The 22,425-nt window shown below is 35.8% G+C and overlaps 1 protein-coding gene across 10 annotated transcripts in view; it reads right to left on the reverse strand.

Annotated features, from left to right (window-relative positions):
- PPFIA2 (PTPRF interacting protein alpha 2) overlaps positions 1-22,425 on the reverse strand; it is a 286,892-nt gene that overhangs the window by 176,803 nt on the left and 87,664 nt on the right. For 2 of the 10 annotated variants that reach the window (XM_072355439.1, XM_072355430.1), the window contains exon 1: positions 9,779-10,201. The exons of 6 other annotated variants lie outside the window; for them this stretch is intronic. In XM_072355439.1, the coding sequence (XP_072211540.1) occupies positions 9,779-9,859 (81 nt within the window). In that variant the 5' untranslated portion in view covers positions 9,860-10,201. Of the gene's footprint in view, positions 1-9,778; positions 10,233-22,425 lie in introns of those variants that run through there. 2 more of the 10 variants (XM_072355448.1, XM_072355456.1) reach the window with 2 other exon arrangements.

Here is a 22,425-nt window from a genome sequence, read left to right on the forward strand (position 1 = left end):
CCACATGTTCTGCTCTGAAATCCATTGCCACAGTGGGCATAGAGCTGAGAGAATGGATCCACTAGTATCAAGCCAACACATACTATTTAAAAATCCCCGGTATTCTTACTATTCTGCAAAATGTACATTTCTTACTACAGTTTTATTTTTTTTTACAAATTCTGGTAAAAGAAACCCAGGCTCAGAATCTATCAGTGAAGGCACTTCTGAAATGGAGCCAGGGTTTCTAGCTATGATTCAGAAACCCTACCATAATTCTATTTATGGAATAGGAGAAGGCACTCCTATTGCTAGTCCTCCTACTGTGTTGCTGCTTTTATTGGTCACATCTAGCCAGCTGCAAATGAAATGGCAACTCTTTTTCAGTCCTAGTGCTTCTGGCACAAGGAGAAGTACCCTCTGACTTTTTACTCCATCACACTGCAAACTAGGATTGGTCATACTCTGATAGTAATTCTACACGGAAAAAATACATTGACTGTATTGCTTGGTTACTGTTCAGCTTCCACACTGAATAATGCTATTATGTGAATATTTTTGTGTGATAGGCAAAAGAAAATGGAAAATATACATTAACATTGACTTAAGACACAAAGCCTTTAAGCTTTTTTATTTTATGCATACTTTTTATTTTATGTATGTATTTTATGTATATTAAGGTCCTGTGTTTTTTGCTACTCTAATATATTACCATATCTTTGGAGTAAATGCCACAGTCATACTAAGTGTCTGCAATGATACGAAAGAGTCCTATGCTTATTAATTTATTTTAAGGATGTATCAAATGTTTAGTTTTACGTTGTGGCTTTTGGGAAGAAGAACTAGTTTTTGTGATTTCCCCAACTGGTAACTGGTGCCCATATAAGAAGCATGTTTCTCACTTCTTCCTTAAGCAATGCAAATTTTCTGTCTGGAGGAGGATGCAAATATTTAAGAGATCAAAATAGTCAGCTAATATTCAGTCACTCTTCCCAGTTTACCGTACACAGAGCAGCAGTTTCATAAAATGCATCAGACTTTTATTGGCAGACTGAAGAGAACAACAAGGAAAATGAGTGATCATAGAATAAGAAGACTGTAGATGGGGGCAGTCAGGACGGCTCTCAGCACCATTTTAGCTGAAAAAGAGCAGCTAACTGGCAGTGAAGGAGCTTTTCAAAGACAATCCTTGTGTCTCAGGGGTCACTGGGGATGCAGGTAGTGCAACCATTGCCTTTGATGAGCTCTCATGAAAATCACAGTTCTCTTGTGCCACAGAATTACACCCACCAAACAAAACAAAACAAAACAAAACAACAATAGCAACAACAAACAAAACAAAACCACACCAAAAACCCAAGACTTGTGCAAGCTAAAAATTTCTATAGACATTTAAGGCACACAGCAGTAAGTACATAGGTCACTCTGAAAGTGATGCTTGCTATTTATTTCCATGGAAACTACAATAGCTGCAATGAGTATAATAACACTATTTGATAGAGCAAATTCTCAGTTACAAAACATTATTTTTCAACACAGTCGCCACCATTAGCTGTGCATTTTGGTCAGCAATGGACAGGAAGCTGAATACCGTGCTTGTAAAAATCTCCACTAGCAGTGTTGACCCACTGTTTCACAACAGCTGTGAAGGTGTCATTGCTAGGAAAATGTTGCCCATGCAATCCAGCTTTCATTGGCCCAAAAGGATGTAAGTCAGAATGTGGGAGATGGAGAGGTTGGCTCAACCCTTTCGAATGCCAACTTGCTGATAATGAGGTTCTGGGAAAGTGAAAGAGGGATGGAGCAAACGGGATGTTTTGCAGCTAAGCAGAAGTGTTACAGTTTTATGACTTTGCTTATTGGTATTCTACATCATAACATCATGTAGTGCACCGGGAGTTAAAAGAGTTAATGCTTCAGTTCTGGGTACCTGTCCAGAAGGGAGAGTTAACCCCATGGCATCCGTGTTTATGTCTCTCTTCCCCGTTGTTGAGGTTCCAGGACGATTGGGTTATTGACGGCAATGTCACAGGAGGCACTAAATCAGGACTATATGGCGAGTGTGGTAGGACAGTTCAGCCAAGACTGTCCATATGTTCCTTCAAACTAGTGTAGAGCCTGGTGTTATCATGTTGCAAGAGAAAAGTTGTCTTCTCTAGACTGGCCCTTGAGGTTTGCTCCTTCAGCTTAGTCAGCATTGCAATGGAGCAGTCAGAGTTGATGGCTTGTCTGTGTTTCAGGAAATCCACAAGGATAACCCCTTTCCTATCCAAAAAAGACAGAACTCATCACTTTACCCACAGAGGGCTGCATTTTAAACATTGTCTTCAATGAGGAATTCATGTCACCACTCTGTGGACTTCCACTTTGACTCCAGCTTGTAGTGGTGACACCAAGTCTCATCACTGATAATGATGTGATCCAGAAAACTGTCACCTGCATCCTCATATTGGTTCAAGAGATCCTGAAAAACTTGTATATGGTATTCTTTCTGCTCCTGCATGAGCATTTGTGGGACTCAGTGCAAACTCTGTGGATATTCCAACATTGCCATTGTTGTTTCTAATGCAGATTCAGGTCTGTACACAGTTCCCTGGTCAGAATCTGACAACTTATGTGGATGAGCTGACAGAGATGCTCTTCATTTAGTGGTGTGATAGCTGTGTATATCCGTCTGGAACGTGGCTTGTTTTTCATATTCCTATCACCACTGCTGAAACGCACCACCCGCTGTCTTAATGTGCTCACATCCACTGTTTGGTCACCAAAGGAAGCATCGATGAATGTCAGTGGGTGAATTTTTTTCCCTGTAGAGGAATTCAATGACAAACCTTTGCTTCATATGCATTTCCATGCCAGACAACATTTTACAGAATACCCTTCTGCTGCCATCTCTCACACAGCAACAAAATGTAACGGAATACTCTATTGCCATTCCAACAACATTCACTTCCAATGTTGTGTAGCAGCATAATAAAATAGGAGGAATTACTTTCAGAGTAGTCCTCATATTTTCCTCAGCATATTTAGGAGTTTAGGAGTGTTATTAGGAGTGTTTAGCAGAATGCCTGGACAGTGTTCTTATTTTCTTGTCAGCCTAAAGACTTCTGTTCCATTTCTGAAATCTAAGTGTGACATTCCCAACAATTGGGAAAACTCTGAAATCTGCTATCTGTCATTGCACCTGGACTCGTTAACAAATGCTCGCAGCATTCTCCGTTCTACCAAAGCAATTTAACAGCACTACTAGATGAAACTTACTGAGGGTTTATTTGGTTGAAAATGTTCTTTTTGTGTATACATTTTGTAAATACTTCTCCTTAACAACTGATCACTCTTTCAATACAGAGAATTTTGATATCTTGGGGTACATTCATATATAACACTGCATTAATATGTCTTTGAGCAGAAAGTCTTTGAGTTTGTTCATCACAAAACAGGCAATGAAAACATGTATCACAGATTACTATGATAAATCAGAATAAATACTATGTGCTTACAGAATCCCTTCCTGAGTTGGAAGGACTCATAAAGATCGCTGAACTCCAAACTCCACACAGGCTCAGCCAAAAATCAGACCATGTGTCTGAGAACATTGTCAAGACGCCTTTTGAACTTTGGTAAGGACAATGCCATGACCACTGCCCCTGGGAGCCTGTTCCAGTGTTCAACTACCCTCTCTCTCATCCACATACACGATCAGTTTCTACAGTCAATTGTCATTTGTTTCTGAGTAAAAGACCATGTAAGCATCTTCTTCACAAGATTCATTTGGACTTCCTTAATTACATAAAACTCACTTACATGGCTACAAATATTTCCAAATTATTTGCAATGCAAATCTCTTTACTATAATCTCCTGCCTTTCAGAGTGCCCAGATTTTTTAATGATTTTTTTTTTTTTTTTTTTTTTTTTTTTTTTTTTTTTTTGGCCACAGGGCAAAGCACTGGTCCAAAAGTACTCTCTGTCACTGTTAACATGCCAGAAGTCTTTAAAAACACCTCCCCATCAGCCCTGCTGTCACTGTTATAGTTTACATTCAGTAGCAGAGCTTTCAAACCTTCTGAAGCTTACAACAGCCTCCATGATATGTACCACACCTGTTCTGCACACAAAAGCTATTAGTCACTTGATTCCTATTACAGTTGCCTTTATAGTGATGTTTACCACCATTAATGATATGTTATCAATTTGCTATGAATGTACAGTTTTCACAAAGAATGTGCCTCTAGCCCTTTCACACAATGTTTGCAAAAGAAAAGTACTGTGCCAGTGGGTTAAGTAAAGAGAGAAAATGTTAATTTAGTTAAAATCGAGGGAGAAATTCAGTGCCTGGCAGGGGACTGCTAGAGGGAGCTACCCACATGTTCTACCAGCCAGAGAGAAAAAGATGCAAGTGTTAGAGACAAGATCAGACACTGTAGCTCTTCTGTGGACTGGGTCTGTATGCACGCACACACATTTTTGGCCATATTCTGCATGTTATATAAATCACACTGTGTTTACTATGTGTGCATTTAAGTCCAAATAGAGTAGAAAGACAACAAACTCATCAAATACACATTTTACAAGGGTGTTGTTGTGGTGTGAGTGACCATGTCAGATGATTAACAAGATTAACAACCTTCCCCATTACTGAAAATATTTATTTTTCATAGAACTGGGAAGTTCTGCAAAGCTTTTGTTAAAAACACTCAAAAGCTCTTGCCTTTGTTGTTAAAATACATCACATGGAAATGTAAGGCAACAAAATAATCAGAAAGAAAAGTTATGGTCTGTTGAACAGTAGCATGGCTTACCTACCTGAAGCATGATCTAATGATACATCTATTCAGATAAGTGTAATTATTCATTTAAACAAGATATTTTCTCTTATAGAAGACCTTCTATTTCAATTACTATTTTCTGTATAAGAGATACATGAAGCAAGAATACTACTACTGAATCACTGAAACCACAAGATGGTACAAAGCAGCAGCTTTGGATAAGTATACAGTTCACTTAAACTACATAACACAGGAAAATTAACAAATGTGTTTAGCATTTCGTACAGAGTATGATTTTTCATATAGCTTAAAGCACATTCTGTACTGCAAAGTAACATTTTCATTTGCATTCTGAGGTTAATTTGCTATCATAATAGCATAACTTCTTAGTTGTTAGCAGCTGAAAAATAGCTGTAATCATGGTCATGGTGATAGATGTTTTATGTATAGACACATTTCCCACTTTCCCAGTCACCCAGTTTCAAATTTTTGATCAGCAATGCGCTTTTACAGTAGTTCATACTGTATTTACACGTTCATGTAAATCACAAATCATGTTCACAAATCTTTTAGGACTTCTCTTCAGCTTTTGTAAGAACGTCATTTTATTTCTTTACAGACCTTCTGATCATCATGAGACTTTAAAAGAAAATTGCTATAACCTCTCAAGGTTTCAGAAAATAACCCCTTTTCCACTACTTGTTAGAGTATAGGAAGAGTATAGTCCAGAAGTCCTAGGTTCATTTAAAAACCACAGATTTTATCTGACTATAATATGGGCTAGTAGTGCTTTCAAGCGTTTTAAAGTTTGCATTTATCATTTACAGACACTGTTACTTCATACTGATTATTCTGATTATTTGAAAGCTAAAGATGCAGCAGGATCCACAGACTGTGTTCTGCAGCAATCTGTGTGTCTGTCTCTCTTTTGTGCATGCCTGCTTCCCCATTTCTCCCTATTTGCCATCCCTTTCAGCCCTTATTTAGGACTGTGCTTAGATCTGTGTGTTAGATGTGTGCTTACCTTAATAGTGGACAATTGCAAGAGTTAGAAATAATATTCATAGAAACATTTTAGCTTTTTCTAACCTATAAAGGCTCTTTTGAGAAGAATCTGAAACAAAAAAATGCCTCTGAATTTCAAATTCTGTTGGAATAAATTCTACATTCAATGTGAAAATAACTGTCATGTTTGGAAGTTGAACAAATTAGTATTCATATGTATTAGTGTACACAACAAAATTAAGTAATCCAAAATTTTAACTGCATGGAAAACAGCAACGTGACTTAATTTGCTTTTAAATCATAGAATGGCTTCAGTTGGAAGAGAACTCAAGGATCATCAAGCTCCAACCCCTCTGCCGCAGGCAGGGCCACCATCCTCCATATCTAATACTAGAGCAGGCTAGTCATGATCAGACCAGTATTATTCAGTGTTCAAAAAAGAAACCCAATTTTTTTAAATTATGTTCCTTAGTTCTACGCCTTTATAAAAATGCAATAACCCTTCATGCTCTATAAAAGCAGTCTGATTAAAAATGACTCTTTCAATACGTTAATATACCCCATTACATAACCAACAACATAATTAAAAATCTCATTTATAATCCAGTCTCTTGCACTTGCACCAGTATTTTATGGAAATGTTCACTAAACACAGTGAAATAATACAAGACCAACCAAGGAGAAGGTCAGTGTCCCTACTAGGAATTTTATGTTTACAACTTTGGTGAAAGGTGCATGCTCACTGGGAGAGCCTAGCAAAGTAATTTAGCCACATACAGTAGCAGGAATGCTATCTATTCATCAGTCCTGAAGATGAGAAGAAAGAAAACCACTGCTTTCATTTTTATATGGCTGCAAAAGTCTGCTAAGACTGGAACAAGCAAACCGAGATGTAATAAAGAGATACTGAAATACAAAGCACTATGTTTCGGCATCATCTTGGTTCTCATAAAATTAAATCTCGTTCATAACAGTGTTATAACTCCTTCTTCAGTATATGGTATATAACTTCTGTATGACTTCCTCTTATACAGTTTGCTATTCTAATTGTTTTAAGCGAGCATACTCTAAGACAAAAGCTTGAGTTTGCTTTAATTATAACTGACACTTCAGTAAAAAAACTACTCTTAACCAGGCTTTAAACAGTTGCATAAGGACAGATTTAATGAGTAGAACAAAGGAACTAGTAATTTCATAACATTACATAGATAGATGCAGATATCTATGTCATTTTTAAATTCAGTGCATTGTCTACGTGCTTGTTGTTCAGGAGAAAAACTAAACCAATAAAACAAAATGGTAGACAATGCGTAAGCAAAAAAAAAAAACAACAAAAACCAAACTTCATTTATCCTCTCTTATTTCTAATGAAAATGTAATTAAATGTTGCCATTAGTTGTTGAAAAATTCCTTGCTAATTTAATCTAAAAATAATGTCTGTCAGGCACGAAAATCTGAATTTGCAAATTTATGGTAAAATTCTCATCTCAATTTGTTACACTTTTAAATGAGACACATTTTACCAAAGCATACTATTAAAAGCATAAAATTAGGAGCTTAACAAATGCTCACGAGCTTGTACAGATATCCACTCCTGTGATCCTATCTGGTCCAAGGGCTCTAGATGCAATGGCCAGCAGAGGCTAGTTTAGGTTTATTTCCTAAGAACAACCACAGAATGCAACTTGTGCATATGCTTTATTTTTCCTTCAATGCCATTTCTGTTGATGAGAGAATTAGTATGCTGTGGTTTTGAATCAACTTACAATTAGCACTGCAGCCTAAGTGCTACCATCAGTCAGAGTTCAGGTCCTCATCTCACAATTTTTATAATGGTTCAGTTTTGAACATGCTAAACACTGGCTTTGCTAAGTCTATTTTCACATATTTAGATTAAATACCTGCCACATATATTTCAAATTAACAACCATTAAACTGGTCTAACATATAGGCACCATAGAATAAGTAAGTGAGAAGGCAAAAGTGAAAGTAGTGTAAAACAGACAAAAACAATTAACAAGAGTCATATGAAGTCCTTCTCAGCAATTTTTAAATTTATAAGCGAAGACTGAAGTAACTCAAGAGAAGTTATAAGAGGAACCACGGTCAAAATCTAGAAAGCAAAGACAGTGCAGGCCAAAGCAAGGAGTGGAAAGTTGCATCATGTATCTTTCTTTTTAATGCACGGATATAAACAAAGCAAAACAAAAGAATATGTATATATATATTTTAAAAGGACATCAGAGGAAAAAAAGAAGCTTGATCAATTTTTAATTTTTTTTTTTTTCAGATTCTTTTAGCACTAATAACACCAAACTGTTCCAGTATGCAAACAGTCTGTCCTGAAATAGCAGTAATATAAATCAAACTCTACACTGCCTGTTAAAATATACACAGTGAAGGAGGAAAGTAAGTTCTATTTCACTTTCATTACTGTCCTCTCTGCTTAGTGGGAGAAAACATTTTTAAATGAGGTATTTTGAATGTAGGATACCGTCTACAGAAATCATAGAGATTGAAAGTAAGAACAATACGTGCTGAAAAAAATATGCACTCATTATTGTTTAGCTTCCTAAAGTACCACAAAATAAAACTGCAAATTTGGAATCACAACCAAGCATCCTAATTTTAGTGACACTTTCAACTCAGCACACTCAGAAAGAATACCTGACGTCAAGAACCGTGTATAAGAGCATAGCTACAGGAGGCTGTACAGAATATTTAGATGTCAGTGTGTGAGAAAAGTAGTCATGTTATAGAAAAACAGGCCTGGGGCATTTATGTCTCTGAATCACTGCCAGGATCAGCAGATAGTCACTGTTAGGAAGATGCCACTCTTTCTGCACAGCCCTTAACAATCATTTCACATCACTGTGAGAAGAGCAAGATAACACAGTTAAAATCAACAGATGAACAGAAAACAAAAACAAAATGTGGTTACTCAACATAAAGGAAGGGATATCTTCATTTTGTGAAGGAATTTTGCTATGTATTTTATGTTTAACTTTTAATTGCCTCATACTGTTTGCTCCGGTAGTATACACAGCATGTACTGAGTATTAAAGATATCGGTCTATAAAAGCATCAAGTAACCAAAAAGACAAAACTGATATACATGACTATGAATAGGAAGATTATTTAAATCCTAACTATATCAGAAGCTGAGTCTGAAAAGCTGTTGTCACTTTAAGTAATGGAGCATTTGAATTGCCATGCAGGGCCAAAGCACTATGAAGAGCAGCTGGGAGGTGGGGCAGGTATTTTATTGTTAAATCTTTATGTAGATATTTTTCCAGAGCTAAGACACTGAAGATTTCTTTTAATTAAATGCCACAGAAAAATGGCTGTATTTAGAATGGTTTGTACAATAGATTTAGAGCATGAAGCTTGGTTTTTTTTGTTTTTTTTTTTTTGTTTTTTTTTTCCCACATTTGGCTGAGTACACAATATTACTTACCTGGATGAGGGAAAACTTGGGTTAAAACTAGGATCCTTAATACTCCTAACAATAGACTTTGCTATTCAATCCATTGCACACGTGTGATTACTATCCAAAGGAATCAAATTAAGCATCAGCATGAAACTACATTCAGGATTAAAAAAATAAAAAATAAAAAAATCCAGACAGGTGCAACATACAAAGTTTTTAATGTATATATGTTTTTAATGTAACACAAACTGGGAATTTCTGACAATGCCAACACAGTGCTCAATTGGAACTAAAAGTGGAGACTTGGTGTGGGTCCATCTAAGGAACTATAATAAATCTCAAGACAATAATATTGGAAAAATAGAATCAATAGCAAAATCATTTTGAATGCAATTTAATATTAATTCATGAGCAATTTACATGCTGATTTCATGAAGGCAGCAAACTTACTGTGATAATATTCATTTCTTACATATTGCTTCCTACCAAAAAAACAATAATTAACACATAAGCTTCTTAACCTATTAGCTATCCTTACTCAAACTTTATCACTAAGTACCAAGAAAAATCTGTTCAGTTTTATTAAAGTTCACTTACCTGAAAAGTATAAAATCGGGTCCCATTAGGAGGGTGCACTTTAGGAGAGGCAGAGACAGTGTTCATATCAGAGAATATCATTTCTGGTCGCACAGACAATACAATCCACAGAAAGCTACAGACGCAGAGTAGAGTGCTAAGCTCAGAGATAAATCCTTTCACACATTTAGGAAGGCAATTGTACAAAATGCAGTCTTCTCCATCCGTCCAGAAATACAGTGACAGCGTTTTGAATGCTCCACTCCTACATCCGTAAGCTAAGCTGTAAGGTCATCGCTCCCTGACCTTTAGCTAAGCCAGCCCTTCAAAATATGCAGAATGCATAAAAATTAGAAATGCCGAAGAAAAGAGAGATAGAACCTACAGTACGTGGAGCTTGTGCAGAATCTGGCAGTGCTCAGGACCTGCCCATCTGTTCTCAGTGATAATCACCTCCCTCCGCCACAGCCTTTGCAAAGTGATTATGCTAAGCATCCCAGTTAACCAATAACACACAGTTTCATTTCAAGCAAGCATGCACAGTGAAAGACAGAGGACCTCTTCCGACTAACCTGAAGCATGCCTCCTGTTCAGGTTATAGATGTACTTGATAACAATAATTTTAATATTTCAGTTGCTGACAGATCTATTAACACATACTAGCAGGCTTTAAATAACAAAGAGGGTTTTTGTTTTGACTGTCTTTCCTAGATTTAAGAAATAGCTTATTGCTCTCCAAATTGGTATTTTATATATATGTATATATATAATATCTGTATATATATATGTTAAGTATATATATTTGTGCTACTATGGACTGCAAATAGTCGAAAACAAGTATTTCTGAGAATATGTGCAGAGTTAGACTTAGTTAAAGCATAACACATTTTTTCATTCTTTCCAAACATCTTTAAATATAAGGTTGAAATTTTGTTCAGTGCCTAAAAGTGCTGCACAGACTTACATCTTAGCTTTTTAGTTTTGCACAGCATCTTTAAAATAGTTCCTTTTAAGGTCAAGGATCACGCTAGGAACACCTGCACTGAACATCCAGAAAGCATCCACTGAATATTTTTTCATGCACAGACCATCTGAACTACATGAAGACATTAAAGAAAGCAGTACTGAAAGAACTAGAAACTTTTTAGCAGCAAAAACTAAGTGTTCCATTTGCTAAAACTGAAAAATAGGATTTAAGGAAAGCGTAAAAAAGAATCTAAAGAGATTAGAAAACTTCACAGGCTTTATCAAGTAGTTCGTATTTTATACGTAAGGTTTACAAGGGAGACAGAAACCACTTAAGAAGTGTTATTTTCAAAATGAAACTATTCAAAAAGCTCAGGTTTGTCAAAAACCAGGCTGCCTGGTTTTTGTTCTGTTCAATTTTAATGCTTTTACCAACCAATTACAACCAATATTAGTTTGTAAAGACAAATGCCTATGAAAGGGGTTTGGATAGTTTCAGAGATGCCTGCTTAAGTAAGTGAGTGAGCCAGTGTAGTGCATAGTGAAAAAATCATAATTTGTAAGAAAAAAAAAATCCCTATAGATCCTAGTACTGTAAAACATTTCACTATAATTACCATGATATTGCTTCTACATCATCTACAGAATTAAAGGAAAAGTACTGCCTGTAACAAATTCTTGAGAACTACATTTCACATAATAGATTGTACTCCCCTCTTGGAATTCTCTTCCAGAAGATCTAGATGCAGGTACTGGCAAAGGGGTCCCTCAGCTGGTCAAAGCAAACATAGAGGATTTCTGCTAATCTGTATTTAGAACCTTTCATTCTAAGTGGATGCTTTCTCATCCAAAAATTACTTTTCAAACTTTCAGTGCAATGAATAAAGTTTCCTTTGAAAGCACTTAAAATCATTTACCCTGTAAGATCATAGAAATTCAGCTATTCCCTCCTTCACCAGGCCTATAACTTGTAGAATTTGTGAGCAGAATTCCATGCTTATTCCTCCAATAGAAAATTACTTTTGTTACCAAATAAATGTACCTATTAATTTGAATTTCTTCTGTTTCAAATTTCACAACTTTTTTATCTTCATTTCTACCAGCAACATAAGAATCTCCAGTAATGGCTTGTGCTAAATCTTAATCTAGCTCATAAAAAATAATTATAATAAAATGGCTTTGCCAACATCTTTAAGAGACAGTAAATACCAAAGTTAAGAAGAACACTTTAGTGTCTGCCTCACAACCATAAGCTTATTGCTGTAGCTGGACTTTGTAGCTCCTTATTTAGTCATCAAGGGCTACCTATCTTCAAGCAGCAGCATCCCACTGGGGACTCTTCTTGGGATTTCTGTTTACCATCACTTAGCTGCTCATTATTTTCAATAAATTACTGCTTTTCAAAATTGTGCTCCGTATCGTTTGGCTTTCGCGCTTAAACAATGGAATCTACACTTAGACAAACCTTTTGGTTCAATTAAACACATCTTCTTAGCTCTGGAAAAAAAGGCAAGCTTTATTACTGTTGTTCTCTGTCTTCACAGACTTTCACCCCATGTGAAAATGTGACCAGTAACAACGATGTATTTTCCTTTAGCTCCCAGTGAAATAGACCAACCCATCTTTGCAGGACCATCATGATATCTGAACACGGTTTCACTGTAATACACAAACAACTTGGAAACAGTTACAGGCATGTTTCAGAAAAGCCAGCAGCCTCATAACTGGGTTTCAGCAGTCTCCTTGGAAGAAGAAGCTGAAACCAGGTCTCCCATGTCTAATTGAATGCTTCAACCACTGAGCTAAGTACCAAGCATCTCAGCCTGAAAGTAAACATAAGTGGAACAGAATAAACCAAATAAAGAAAAGTGAACAGATCCAAAAGGACAAGGAGAGAAAAAGACCACAACTACCATTCAGTGGTAGAAGTGCACACAGAGTGGCATAATTCCAATTCAAATACTTGCTACAATGAGTCTTCCAATTAATGGTTTAATTTTTTCATGAATTTAGTAGAGAAAAAAATAACTCCTAAATGAAAGGAATATAAACCTAAAACTGGTAAGAAGTATGAGATATGCTAATGAATTATCTGAGATGGCTCTATGCCAGTTATTTCTCAATCTATGAGTTATGAAACTCTTAGGAAACTCTTAGCCTGTGTTATATGTGCTATATTTACCTCACATCTTAATTGAATTATTCTCTCCAAATCCTTCAGTATGGTTTACTATTTTAACTAATATTGTTTGGATTTATTTATTTCTACACACACATCTACTTATAAAAATCGTAGGATACATATATATATATATATAAAAAGAAAGAAAGAAAGAAAGACTATCTATATATCTAGGCATTATATGAAGTACTTTAGAAATTCAGGCTCACTGATACACTGATAATGACTGTAGAGAAAAGATGAACCTTTAACTGGCAAAACACAGCTTATGCTAGTGCTTGTGAGATACAGTTTCTCTTCAGATTATATAGTGCTTAAAACCAGATGTTTTGAGTTAAGATTTAAATCACCAGTTTGTATTAAATTAGACAAGTAATTATCTAGAAACAGGGACTTTATATCACACACTGTTCTCATCTTTATCAGGGAAAACCATGTTAAAGAAACATGCCTTCAAGAGTGACAGTGTGTGATTCTCAGAACATTACAGAATTTTCAAACTGATCTTAACCCTCACCACTTTTATTTTGGAGTGAGAGAAACCCAGTTAAGTATTCAATATCTACAATACCATACTTGAAATGATGTTTCTTTAAGATACTATTTCAGACATCAAGTAGAGGAAGTATCTCCTTTAAACAGAGAACTATTAATATTTAAAGAGTTCTGATCTCCAGCTATTAATGACTGAAAAGATGTTAATCCTTTACCACAGACCATAAAAAAGATATTCCAATTGCATATCAATTTACTACTCTGTTCATAAAGTCATGCATAATATCCAGTTGTTCACCATATCCAAATTAATTTACATTTTCCTTTTAGTTGCATGACAGAAGTGTTTTTTTAGTTTTCTATCCACCAAACCAGACAAAAAACACATCATCTGATGACTCAATACACCTCAATATATATCAAGTTTCAGAAAACTAACCTCTCCCAACTGGTATAGCTCCTAGAAGTGGAAGAGAGAATAATGGAAAAAGAAACTCGGTACAAAGATGATTTTGCTCCCTATCAGCTTTCTGCTACAAACATAAAACCCTTTTAGATTTTAAGAAATAGATCGCATTACCTTATTGATAGGTAAAGCACATAACTCATCCTGCTTCTATAATGGTGTACTTTCCTTATGGTCCTGCATTGTGGATTTGTTGAATATACAAATACCCATGCTTGTACAGGGGCAAGGGCCTTTATAAGGGCAAGTGTTGGTACAAAATCAGTATGAACTGATGAGCCCTATTTTAACCTCAAATATAAGACTTTTGTAATCTATAAAGGAAAGCACACTGCAGAACAAAATCTCATCCGTTAGATGCAAACTGTCAGCAAGAGTTATGGATAAATGTGTAGTCCTAACAGGTTTATGCAGTACAATAGCTGCCCTTTCAAGCACAAGAACAACAACTGAAGCTTTCAGAGGAAATGCACATATGAATATAATAACTTTGTTGTACACAATGCGACATTTTACTAAGCACTGCAATTACTCTGAAAAAACACATAGCACTTTCATCAGTCAATCAACTTCAACCTTTCATAATTATTTATCTTATTAACAGCAAACTGCAGAACTAATTTTTGAACGCTATGCCATAAAAGTCTATTAAATTAAAATCACTAATTCAAATATATTAGTAAGTTTATGAAAAAAAGGAACTAATCCACAGTAAATTTGCTTGTACTGCAAAGTCTCACTCGAGGCCAGTAATGAGCAGAGTATGCCAGGGGTCAGAAAAAGGTCCAGTCCTGTTTAACATCTTCATGAATGATCTGGATGATGGGGCAGCAAGTTTTCTGATGGCACAAAATTGGGGGGAGTGGCTTACTCACCAGAGGGTCATGCTGACAACCAGAGGGACATGCTGAGGCTGAAGACATGGGCCAAGAAGAACTTCAAGCACTTCAGCAATGAGAAATGCAGTCTTACACCTGAGGAGCAACAACTTCAGGCACTGGGACATGCTGGGGGCCACCTGGCTGAAAAGCAGCCTTGTAGAAATGGATCTAGGGTCCTGGTGGGCACAGAGTTGAACATGAGCCAGGAATATGCCCTTGCCACTAAGAAACATCGCAGGCTTCATTAGGCAAAGTATTACCAGAAGGTTGGGGGGAGAGGGGGGGAGGGGGGGGAGGGATGGTCACCCTTCCCCTCAGTGCTGGTGAAGCTGCACTTGTAGTGCACTGGGTCCCTGTACAAGAGATACATGGAAAAAGTGCGATGCAGGGCCACATAGATGAAGAAGGGACATTTCTATGAGGAATTTCTGAGAAAGCTGGGAATCTTTAGACTAAAGAAGGCTCAGGAAGGATGTTACCAATGTACACAAATACCAGAAGAGAGGATACAAAGAAGACAGAGCTGGGGTCTTTACAGTGATGCCCAGACAAGAGGAAAAGGACATAAAATGAAATGTACAAGGTTTCTCCTGAACATCAGGAAACACGTGTTTACTGTCTCAGTGACCAAACACTGGCAAAGGATGCCCAGAGATGTTTTGGAGTCTCCCTCCTTGTAGATCTTCAAAAGCTGCCAGGACATGTTCCTGAACGATTAGATGGCCCTGCCGCAGCAGGGGTTGGTCCAGATGGCCTCCTGGGGACCCTGCCAATCTCAGCTGTTCTGTGATGGCTGTGAACCTATCGTGCAAGCAGTCCTTAATCAAGAATCATCAAATGTAGCCACAATGCAAGTGAATCCCAAAGACAAAACAGTTGATTTTTTCCATCTATTTGCTTAGGCATAAGCAAGATTTCCTTTCCTTTTGTGCATTCTAGTCAGGTGACTGATGACCACAACTAGGACTAAGTGGCAGTGGCCTACAACATCCTTGTTTGAGAAAGTATTTCTAGCATTCTCAATTATTTTTGGCTACATGGTAGTACCTCTGCCTCCCTTTCTGCATGGTTCACTAAAACTGGGATGAAAAATCCGAAGTGCCACTCCTTATTCTTTAAAACAATTCAGTTATTCAGTACTGGATCTGTTTTCTCAATACAACTTGACTATCAACAAATCACAACTGTACACACAGCAACACTGGTAGGTAACTGAAACGAACCTGATATAAAAGCTGCTCTATCTATTTTTAAGTGATGTTTTGATGACAATGACTCACAGAGTGAATCTAAGAGTAGTTGAATGAAAACATAATGTCTGAATATAGAAGAGAGTATTTTGATCATGGAGCATAATGCAAGAGTGAAATGAAGGTGCAAGGAAAAGAAGAAATGAAGCAAAACAACAAAACAGCAACTGCAACAACAAAAAGATAGAAGATTTATCTCTGTGCCACTAAGCTATATCCTACTTGATTTGAAAAGATACCTTCAGGACTTATGCATCAACTGCCAAAATTATAGATACTAAAGTATATTTAGTACACAGTCTGTGTCCAATGACATTCACTCTTGATGCTAGGAATGACTGCACTTCTGTTTTGTTATTACATATTTCATTAAAGAAGTCTAAAGGTTCTTTAAAATTAGACACAATGTATAATAATAGCAATGATTGCATTTGTGAGTACTTTAATAAATTTCCAGTCAAATCTAAAATTAACACTTGACAAATCAAGACAAAAGACTGCAAAATAATTTGATTCCAGATGGTAGTAGAGAAATAATGAAAACAGTCAGCTTGTTATTTCACCCTGCGTCATATCGCTTCGGTATCACTTTCACTATTTACATCCTTTATGTTGTTTATATTGTAACATTATACTGAGTAGTATCAGTATGCTTGGCAAAATAAGAATCGCTTCTTACCAGTAAATGAAGAGTCTAAGTCATGTGCATTACTGCATGGTAGCACAGTACATTAAGAATAAGAGAAATTATGAAAGAACATTAGAGATTATAATCACTGTCTATGCACCATCCTCAGCAGAGAAGCTTTTTCTTTTTTAAGAATACATCATACACTATGTGCCTCATCATGAGTTTAGAAACAGTGTAAAATCCTATGATGGAAAAATAAAAGAAGTTACAAATTAGGGATAAGACATTAAGGAATGACTTAGCACAACTCACTATGAACAGATACCCTCTCTAACCTGCCTCTCATCCCTTCACAAACTAATCTAAGACTCTTCTAAAAGTATTATTTTATTCATTTTCATTTATTTATTTAATAATAAAATACAGATCTTTACAGACACTAAAATGTATGCTGTTCCACAAGTATAAAAACTGTCCAGAGAGTAACCTAGTAATGAAAATGAGTAGGAAAATTATATCTACAAGATAAAAGCAGTCAGGAAAGCTTGTGCAAAATTGTCTTGGCTCTTTATTTCTATTTCTGCTCCATCTGGAAAGTATCTTTTGTCAGAACAAGTGAGTGATTCAAGCTGTTAAACTGGTCCTTTGAGTAAGAACTTATGGAAATGAATCAAAGGATGAAATCAAGAAGTGATAGTCCTATTCAAAGAATATCATAATCACTGTGGATATCAGTAGGCTTTTTCAAAGGGTCAGGTTTTTTTTTTTTTACTTGATTAACTTTCATAGTTTTTTCAAACTGTTGGTCAACATATTTATTTGACCGTGAACACCAAGCAACTTGAACATCCAGATTAAAAAACATAAAACCGTTTACTTGTATCTTATTTCACATAGTGCAAGAATTGAAATATTATTGTTCTACTAAAGTTCCAAAGAGTAAATTTACTGTAGTAGTTTTTCTGAAGCTACCTGGGTAGTAAATCTGCATTTGATTAAAGTTACTGGATTTCGAGTCTGCTCAAAGACTTTCAAGAGGAGAATGTAATTAATCTGGGTATTTAATTGAAAACATCCTTTATCTTATTTTCATGGTGCCTTTGAATAGTGCATCTAAGTCACTTCAGCCCTGCTGATGATGGTAAAGGCCATTCTGAACATCAGATCTCATTGCTGAAGCAGACCAGGCACTCAGAGTAATGAAGCAGGTTTGAAAGTGTCAGACCTGTTGCTCAAGTATGTTTAAAAAATTCAGTCTTCTATGGACAGTGAAAAATTTCAACTCACAGCAGAGTAAAGACAGTCAATCAAAACTTCCAGGGCATTTTTTTTTTTTCTTCCAGTTTCTACCAGAAATCAGTAATAACATGACAACTTGAAAAGACTTCAAAAGTACACTATAGTGTGCATCACTTTATTGCCATACAGTGTTATGAAGATAAGTGGCCAGGTAGAAAGCAGAAATAGCGTATTTCTCAAAAATGTATTCTATTATTTCTTCTCCACTCATCCTTAACCTCTTGATATCATCTTCCCTTTCAGAAGTGCATTGGGAGTGTCTGTGTACTAATACTTTTTCAAATCATTTTTCCTTCAGCACAGAAAAGATATAGGATTATAAAACAAAAAAGGCAATGCTGTCCTGAGGCCAAATGGCTGTTCCAGCTCTTGATTCAACAGACTTTCATTTCTCCTTACAGGCTATTACAACAATACAGGAGTATTCAGCAACTGCAAAGCTAGTAAGTACAGGCAAACAATCCATTTTTCTGGGAAGAAAACTCTGGTAAACAGATGCAGTTGAAAGACACTTTTCCAGTGCTAGAAATTGTGAATTAAAATGAAACTAAATATTTTACATCTTTTTTGTTCTAATTCAGACTTTTGCAATCACAGTACATGCTATGCTGGTTAATGCCAATTTAATACAGACTTCCAATTATCTTGTCTTTCAGAAAATTCAAAAGTTTCTGAGAGAAGATCCAAAAGCCACAATATAAAAACATCATTTTCCGAACCTATGGAATGAATTACTTCAGAACGTGGTAAATGTGCAAATATACTCTTCAAAAGAATTTGTTAGAATTTCTACAATTTCATATTCACAACAGTCATATTTATTGTTTCTTAAGCATGTGTTTTTTTGTTTGATATTTAAATCCAGATGGGATGCTTATTGAGACCATGGGAGAAATAAAAGATTTTTTTTATAACCTTTCTGCATTCATTCAGGATGATATAAAATGGGAAAAAAAAAATCCCATCAATGTTGATCATGCAAGGGACTAAGCAGAATTATTCAAGTCCTCTCTTTCCATTCATGTAAAACGTTTATAAGCAGTGTAATATATATGCGCCTAGCATTCTTATGGCTTAAGCTATAGTTAGAAAATCAAGATGTACAAGGATCGATGACTGACAAATATGTGTCAATATTAACTGAAGAAAGAACTATTGTTAACGATCATGGTCTAAAGACGTGCACTTGCACTTGGACTGGTCAGGATAAATAACTACTACATCCCCGCACTGCATGTTCTTTATGAATGTATATAAGGTAGCTTTTCTATTTTTCTTTTTCAAGGAAAGGGTGGCCACAATGAACATGAGAATCTTCTGCTGGGCTCTACCATCAGCATCAGTGCCAGTGTCTCTCTACATTACCACACACTCCCTTTAAAGTCAGTATGATAGGCACATTCAAGGGGCACTGCTTCTGACCTATTTTACATGACTATTTTAGTTTGAGATAGATGAATCACACCACAGAGGTGGGAGGCAGTAAAGACAGAAATGCCTACACTATGCATGTCTGAAGTTAGGTGCAGTGAATCCTACCCTGAGAGCCTGAACTGAAAGTCATCAAAATATGACAAGAAAATATTATAATAAAGGACAAAAACCCCACATTGCTGATTAAGTGCACTGGAGGGGACTTTACCATTATAAATAACTATTCCTATAAAATGACACAAAAATATGCAATACATTTTTATCTTTTTTTTCTATAAAGAAAACAAAACCACCTAAACTTGAAAATGGCTGTTTCTACTCTCTAAATAAATGTTGTGAAAAGCAACATTCACAATCACTTTTATATTAAGTAAGTCTGCTGTTACAATCACACTCCAGGTTAACAACACTGACTGCAAGGAAACTACAGAATGTTATGGAATATGGCAAAATTAACTACAAAATTATGTAATTTATAGTGACAAATCGAGTTAAATCACATCCACAAGGTTACAATGACCTTAGGCCAAGCACCTCCTAATCTAAGTATTGTATCTGTGCTTACCCCATGTTCTCTGCAGCATTAACATCTCTTATATATGCTAAATTGATGTAATACACATTTGTTAACATTTACATCTCAGAATTCGGTTTGGAATTTCATATAGTATCAAGCAGCTTTAAATTTGGGTAAGTGCTAAATAGTTACAATGTTAATTAATATGTATATAAGATGGAATAGAAATCCTTGAAGAACTGTAGAGAATCAGATGATATATAATTAACTTAGAATGTACATGATATGTATGCATCTGTGGCTTAAAGAATAGTAAAATTTGGCACATGAATCAAAGTTTTCTAATTCCATTGCATTAGGAAGAATTTTAATTGGGAAAAAAATGGCACAAGCCAACTACTGACTTAACATGCATTATTCATATAAAACTTTAGTCCTTTCCCTAGTCTGATGTAGTATTTATGGTCAGCAATACATTATGGAAAGTTTACACATGAAGAAGATATAAATAAAATACAATTTGTTAGACTTCATCAGTTTTAAATGTTTCCATTTTTCAACTTCACTCACTGGCATCTACTGTGTTAAGTTACATCACACAAGATTTGGTGTAGCTCCTTGGAAGCGGTTTCATTTTATGTAAATATGTTATTGATTACTTCTTTTTTAACCAACAATACTAATCACAACACTTTTTTCAAAGCCTTCCTTATTCCCTCAAATCACTTTCACTATCTCTAAATCTCCTGATAGCATCTTACCATGACAGAGTATGTCTTGGTCCCTTTCAGCACATCCAGACAGAAACTGAAAGGAAATATTTTATCATACTTCTACTCCCATCCATTTAGAAAGACTCCAAACCTCCATGTTGGTGCACAGAAAATGGTATTGAAATTGCAGTTAGTATTTGTCTGTTTGGATTGAACAACATTGTACCTTTGATGAAACAGCTGGTGTACAAACCAATGTAGACAAACACAAACTGTGATTCTAAACTTTTAGGCACTGACCAGGAAAGAAATTTCATTAAAAGGTAGCATGGTCTTCTGTATTTTCTAGTTCTGTTTAACTGAAAAAACATGAGGTGACCATGGAAGTGGTTTGACAGACAAGAAAGAACAGTTGGGAAAATAAATCACAGATGAGTCAATAATTTAAATAAAACCTGTGATTTTAAAAAAATTTCAAATGACTCACTTATGATTATCTCCCCATAATTTTCCATTACATACACTCTGCCTCATAATATCTGAACATATAATCTCAATTTCTATTCAAGCTAAACATGATATTTTATTGCTTCACATCTTTGAATTGTTCACATCTAAAATTAACCACTGAACTCTCATTTGATTTACAATAACCAGGAGATTCTTCCAAATATTTGATACGTTTTTTGCAATTAACACATCTAAAATGTAAAACAGTAAACAGTTATGAGAGAAAAAAAAAATAAAAATCAGTTGAATGCAAGACTGTAAAATGGCATGATATATCAAGCTCTGTGGTTGAAAATCACCTCTTCTCATAGAACTAAACTATTACAATTATTATGAATAAGTTTCAACAAGCATAAGTATGTTTCACGAATCTGTTTCACAGATTTGTTTTCAGCTTAGTTCTTTCTTATTTCTTTTTAGACAAAGTTCACCCTTCGAAGCAATCTCAACCCAAACATTTTTGTGTTTCATTGTCGCCATTCATCTCAGCAGTATCTTTCTGATTCACTGAGTATGATGATGCAAGACAAAGACAGTCATAACCTGTCAAAGATAACGTAGTTTAACAGAAGAGGTAGCAGAGCTGGCATGAAGGCTGTGATACTATTAGAGAGGAGAGTGAAGCTAAATTTATAGCAGTAAAGTAAATGTGCTTGAGAAAGTTCCAAGTCATTGTGGCCAGCTGGCACATGGGAGTATGCAAAAATGCCAGTCAACACTGACTGTCCAAAAGAAGCTGCATGCAAACTGCTAATTGGGAATGGTCCCTGCAATAGTCCTATTCCTACACCATACTTAATAATCGCCTGGAAAATGTACAGATTAGAGTGAATAAAGTGTGTCAGGGTCTGGGCCAACAGATTATTACCACAAGATGTTTGACTGTCTGGGAACATCTCCCATTGCTGTTTGGCTGAATAGCATACTGACATCCCAGTTCTCTCCTTAACATTAGAGGTATGGCATATCATAAAAGGCTTCATAAAATGCCAGTCTTGCTCCTATTTGGTATTTAGAGTAAAATTCAAATTTGGGATATGACTGATCAAAATTAATTATTTCTAAAACTTCAATCAAGATAAAGTATACTGGAGTCTAGCAGCTGCATTTTTTGACTGAATAATATGATATTGTAGTTGGTGAGAGAATGCAGATTGGTACCAACAAGACAATGGAAGCCCCTAATTCATTTCTCTCTGTTAAGCCCAACTATTGGTGCAATACAGCATGTGCTCTGTTTGTACTGTCTACAGCACTGGCAGCTGTGCTGTCAAGTTTTCAAGACTTGTAAGTCATCTTGGCACAAGTTACATTATTTAGATAC

Source organism: Excalfactoria chinensis, chromosome 1, assembly GCF_039878825.1.
Source record: "Excalfactoria chinensis isolate bCotChi1 chromosome 1, bCotChi1.hap2, whole genome shotgun sequence".
Classification (NCBI taxonomy): Eukaryota; Metazoa; Chordata; class Aves; order Galliformes; family Phasianidae; genus Excalfactoria; species Excalfactoria chinensis.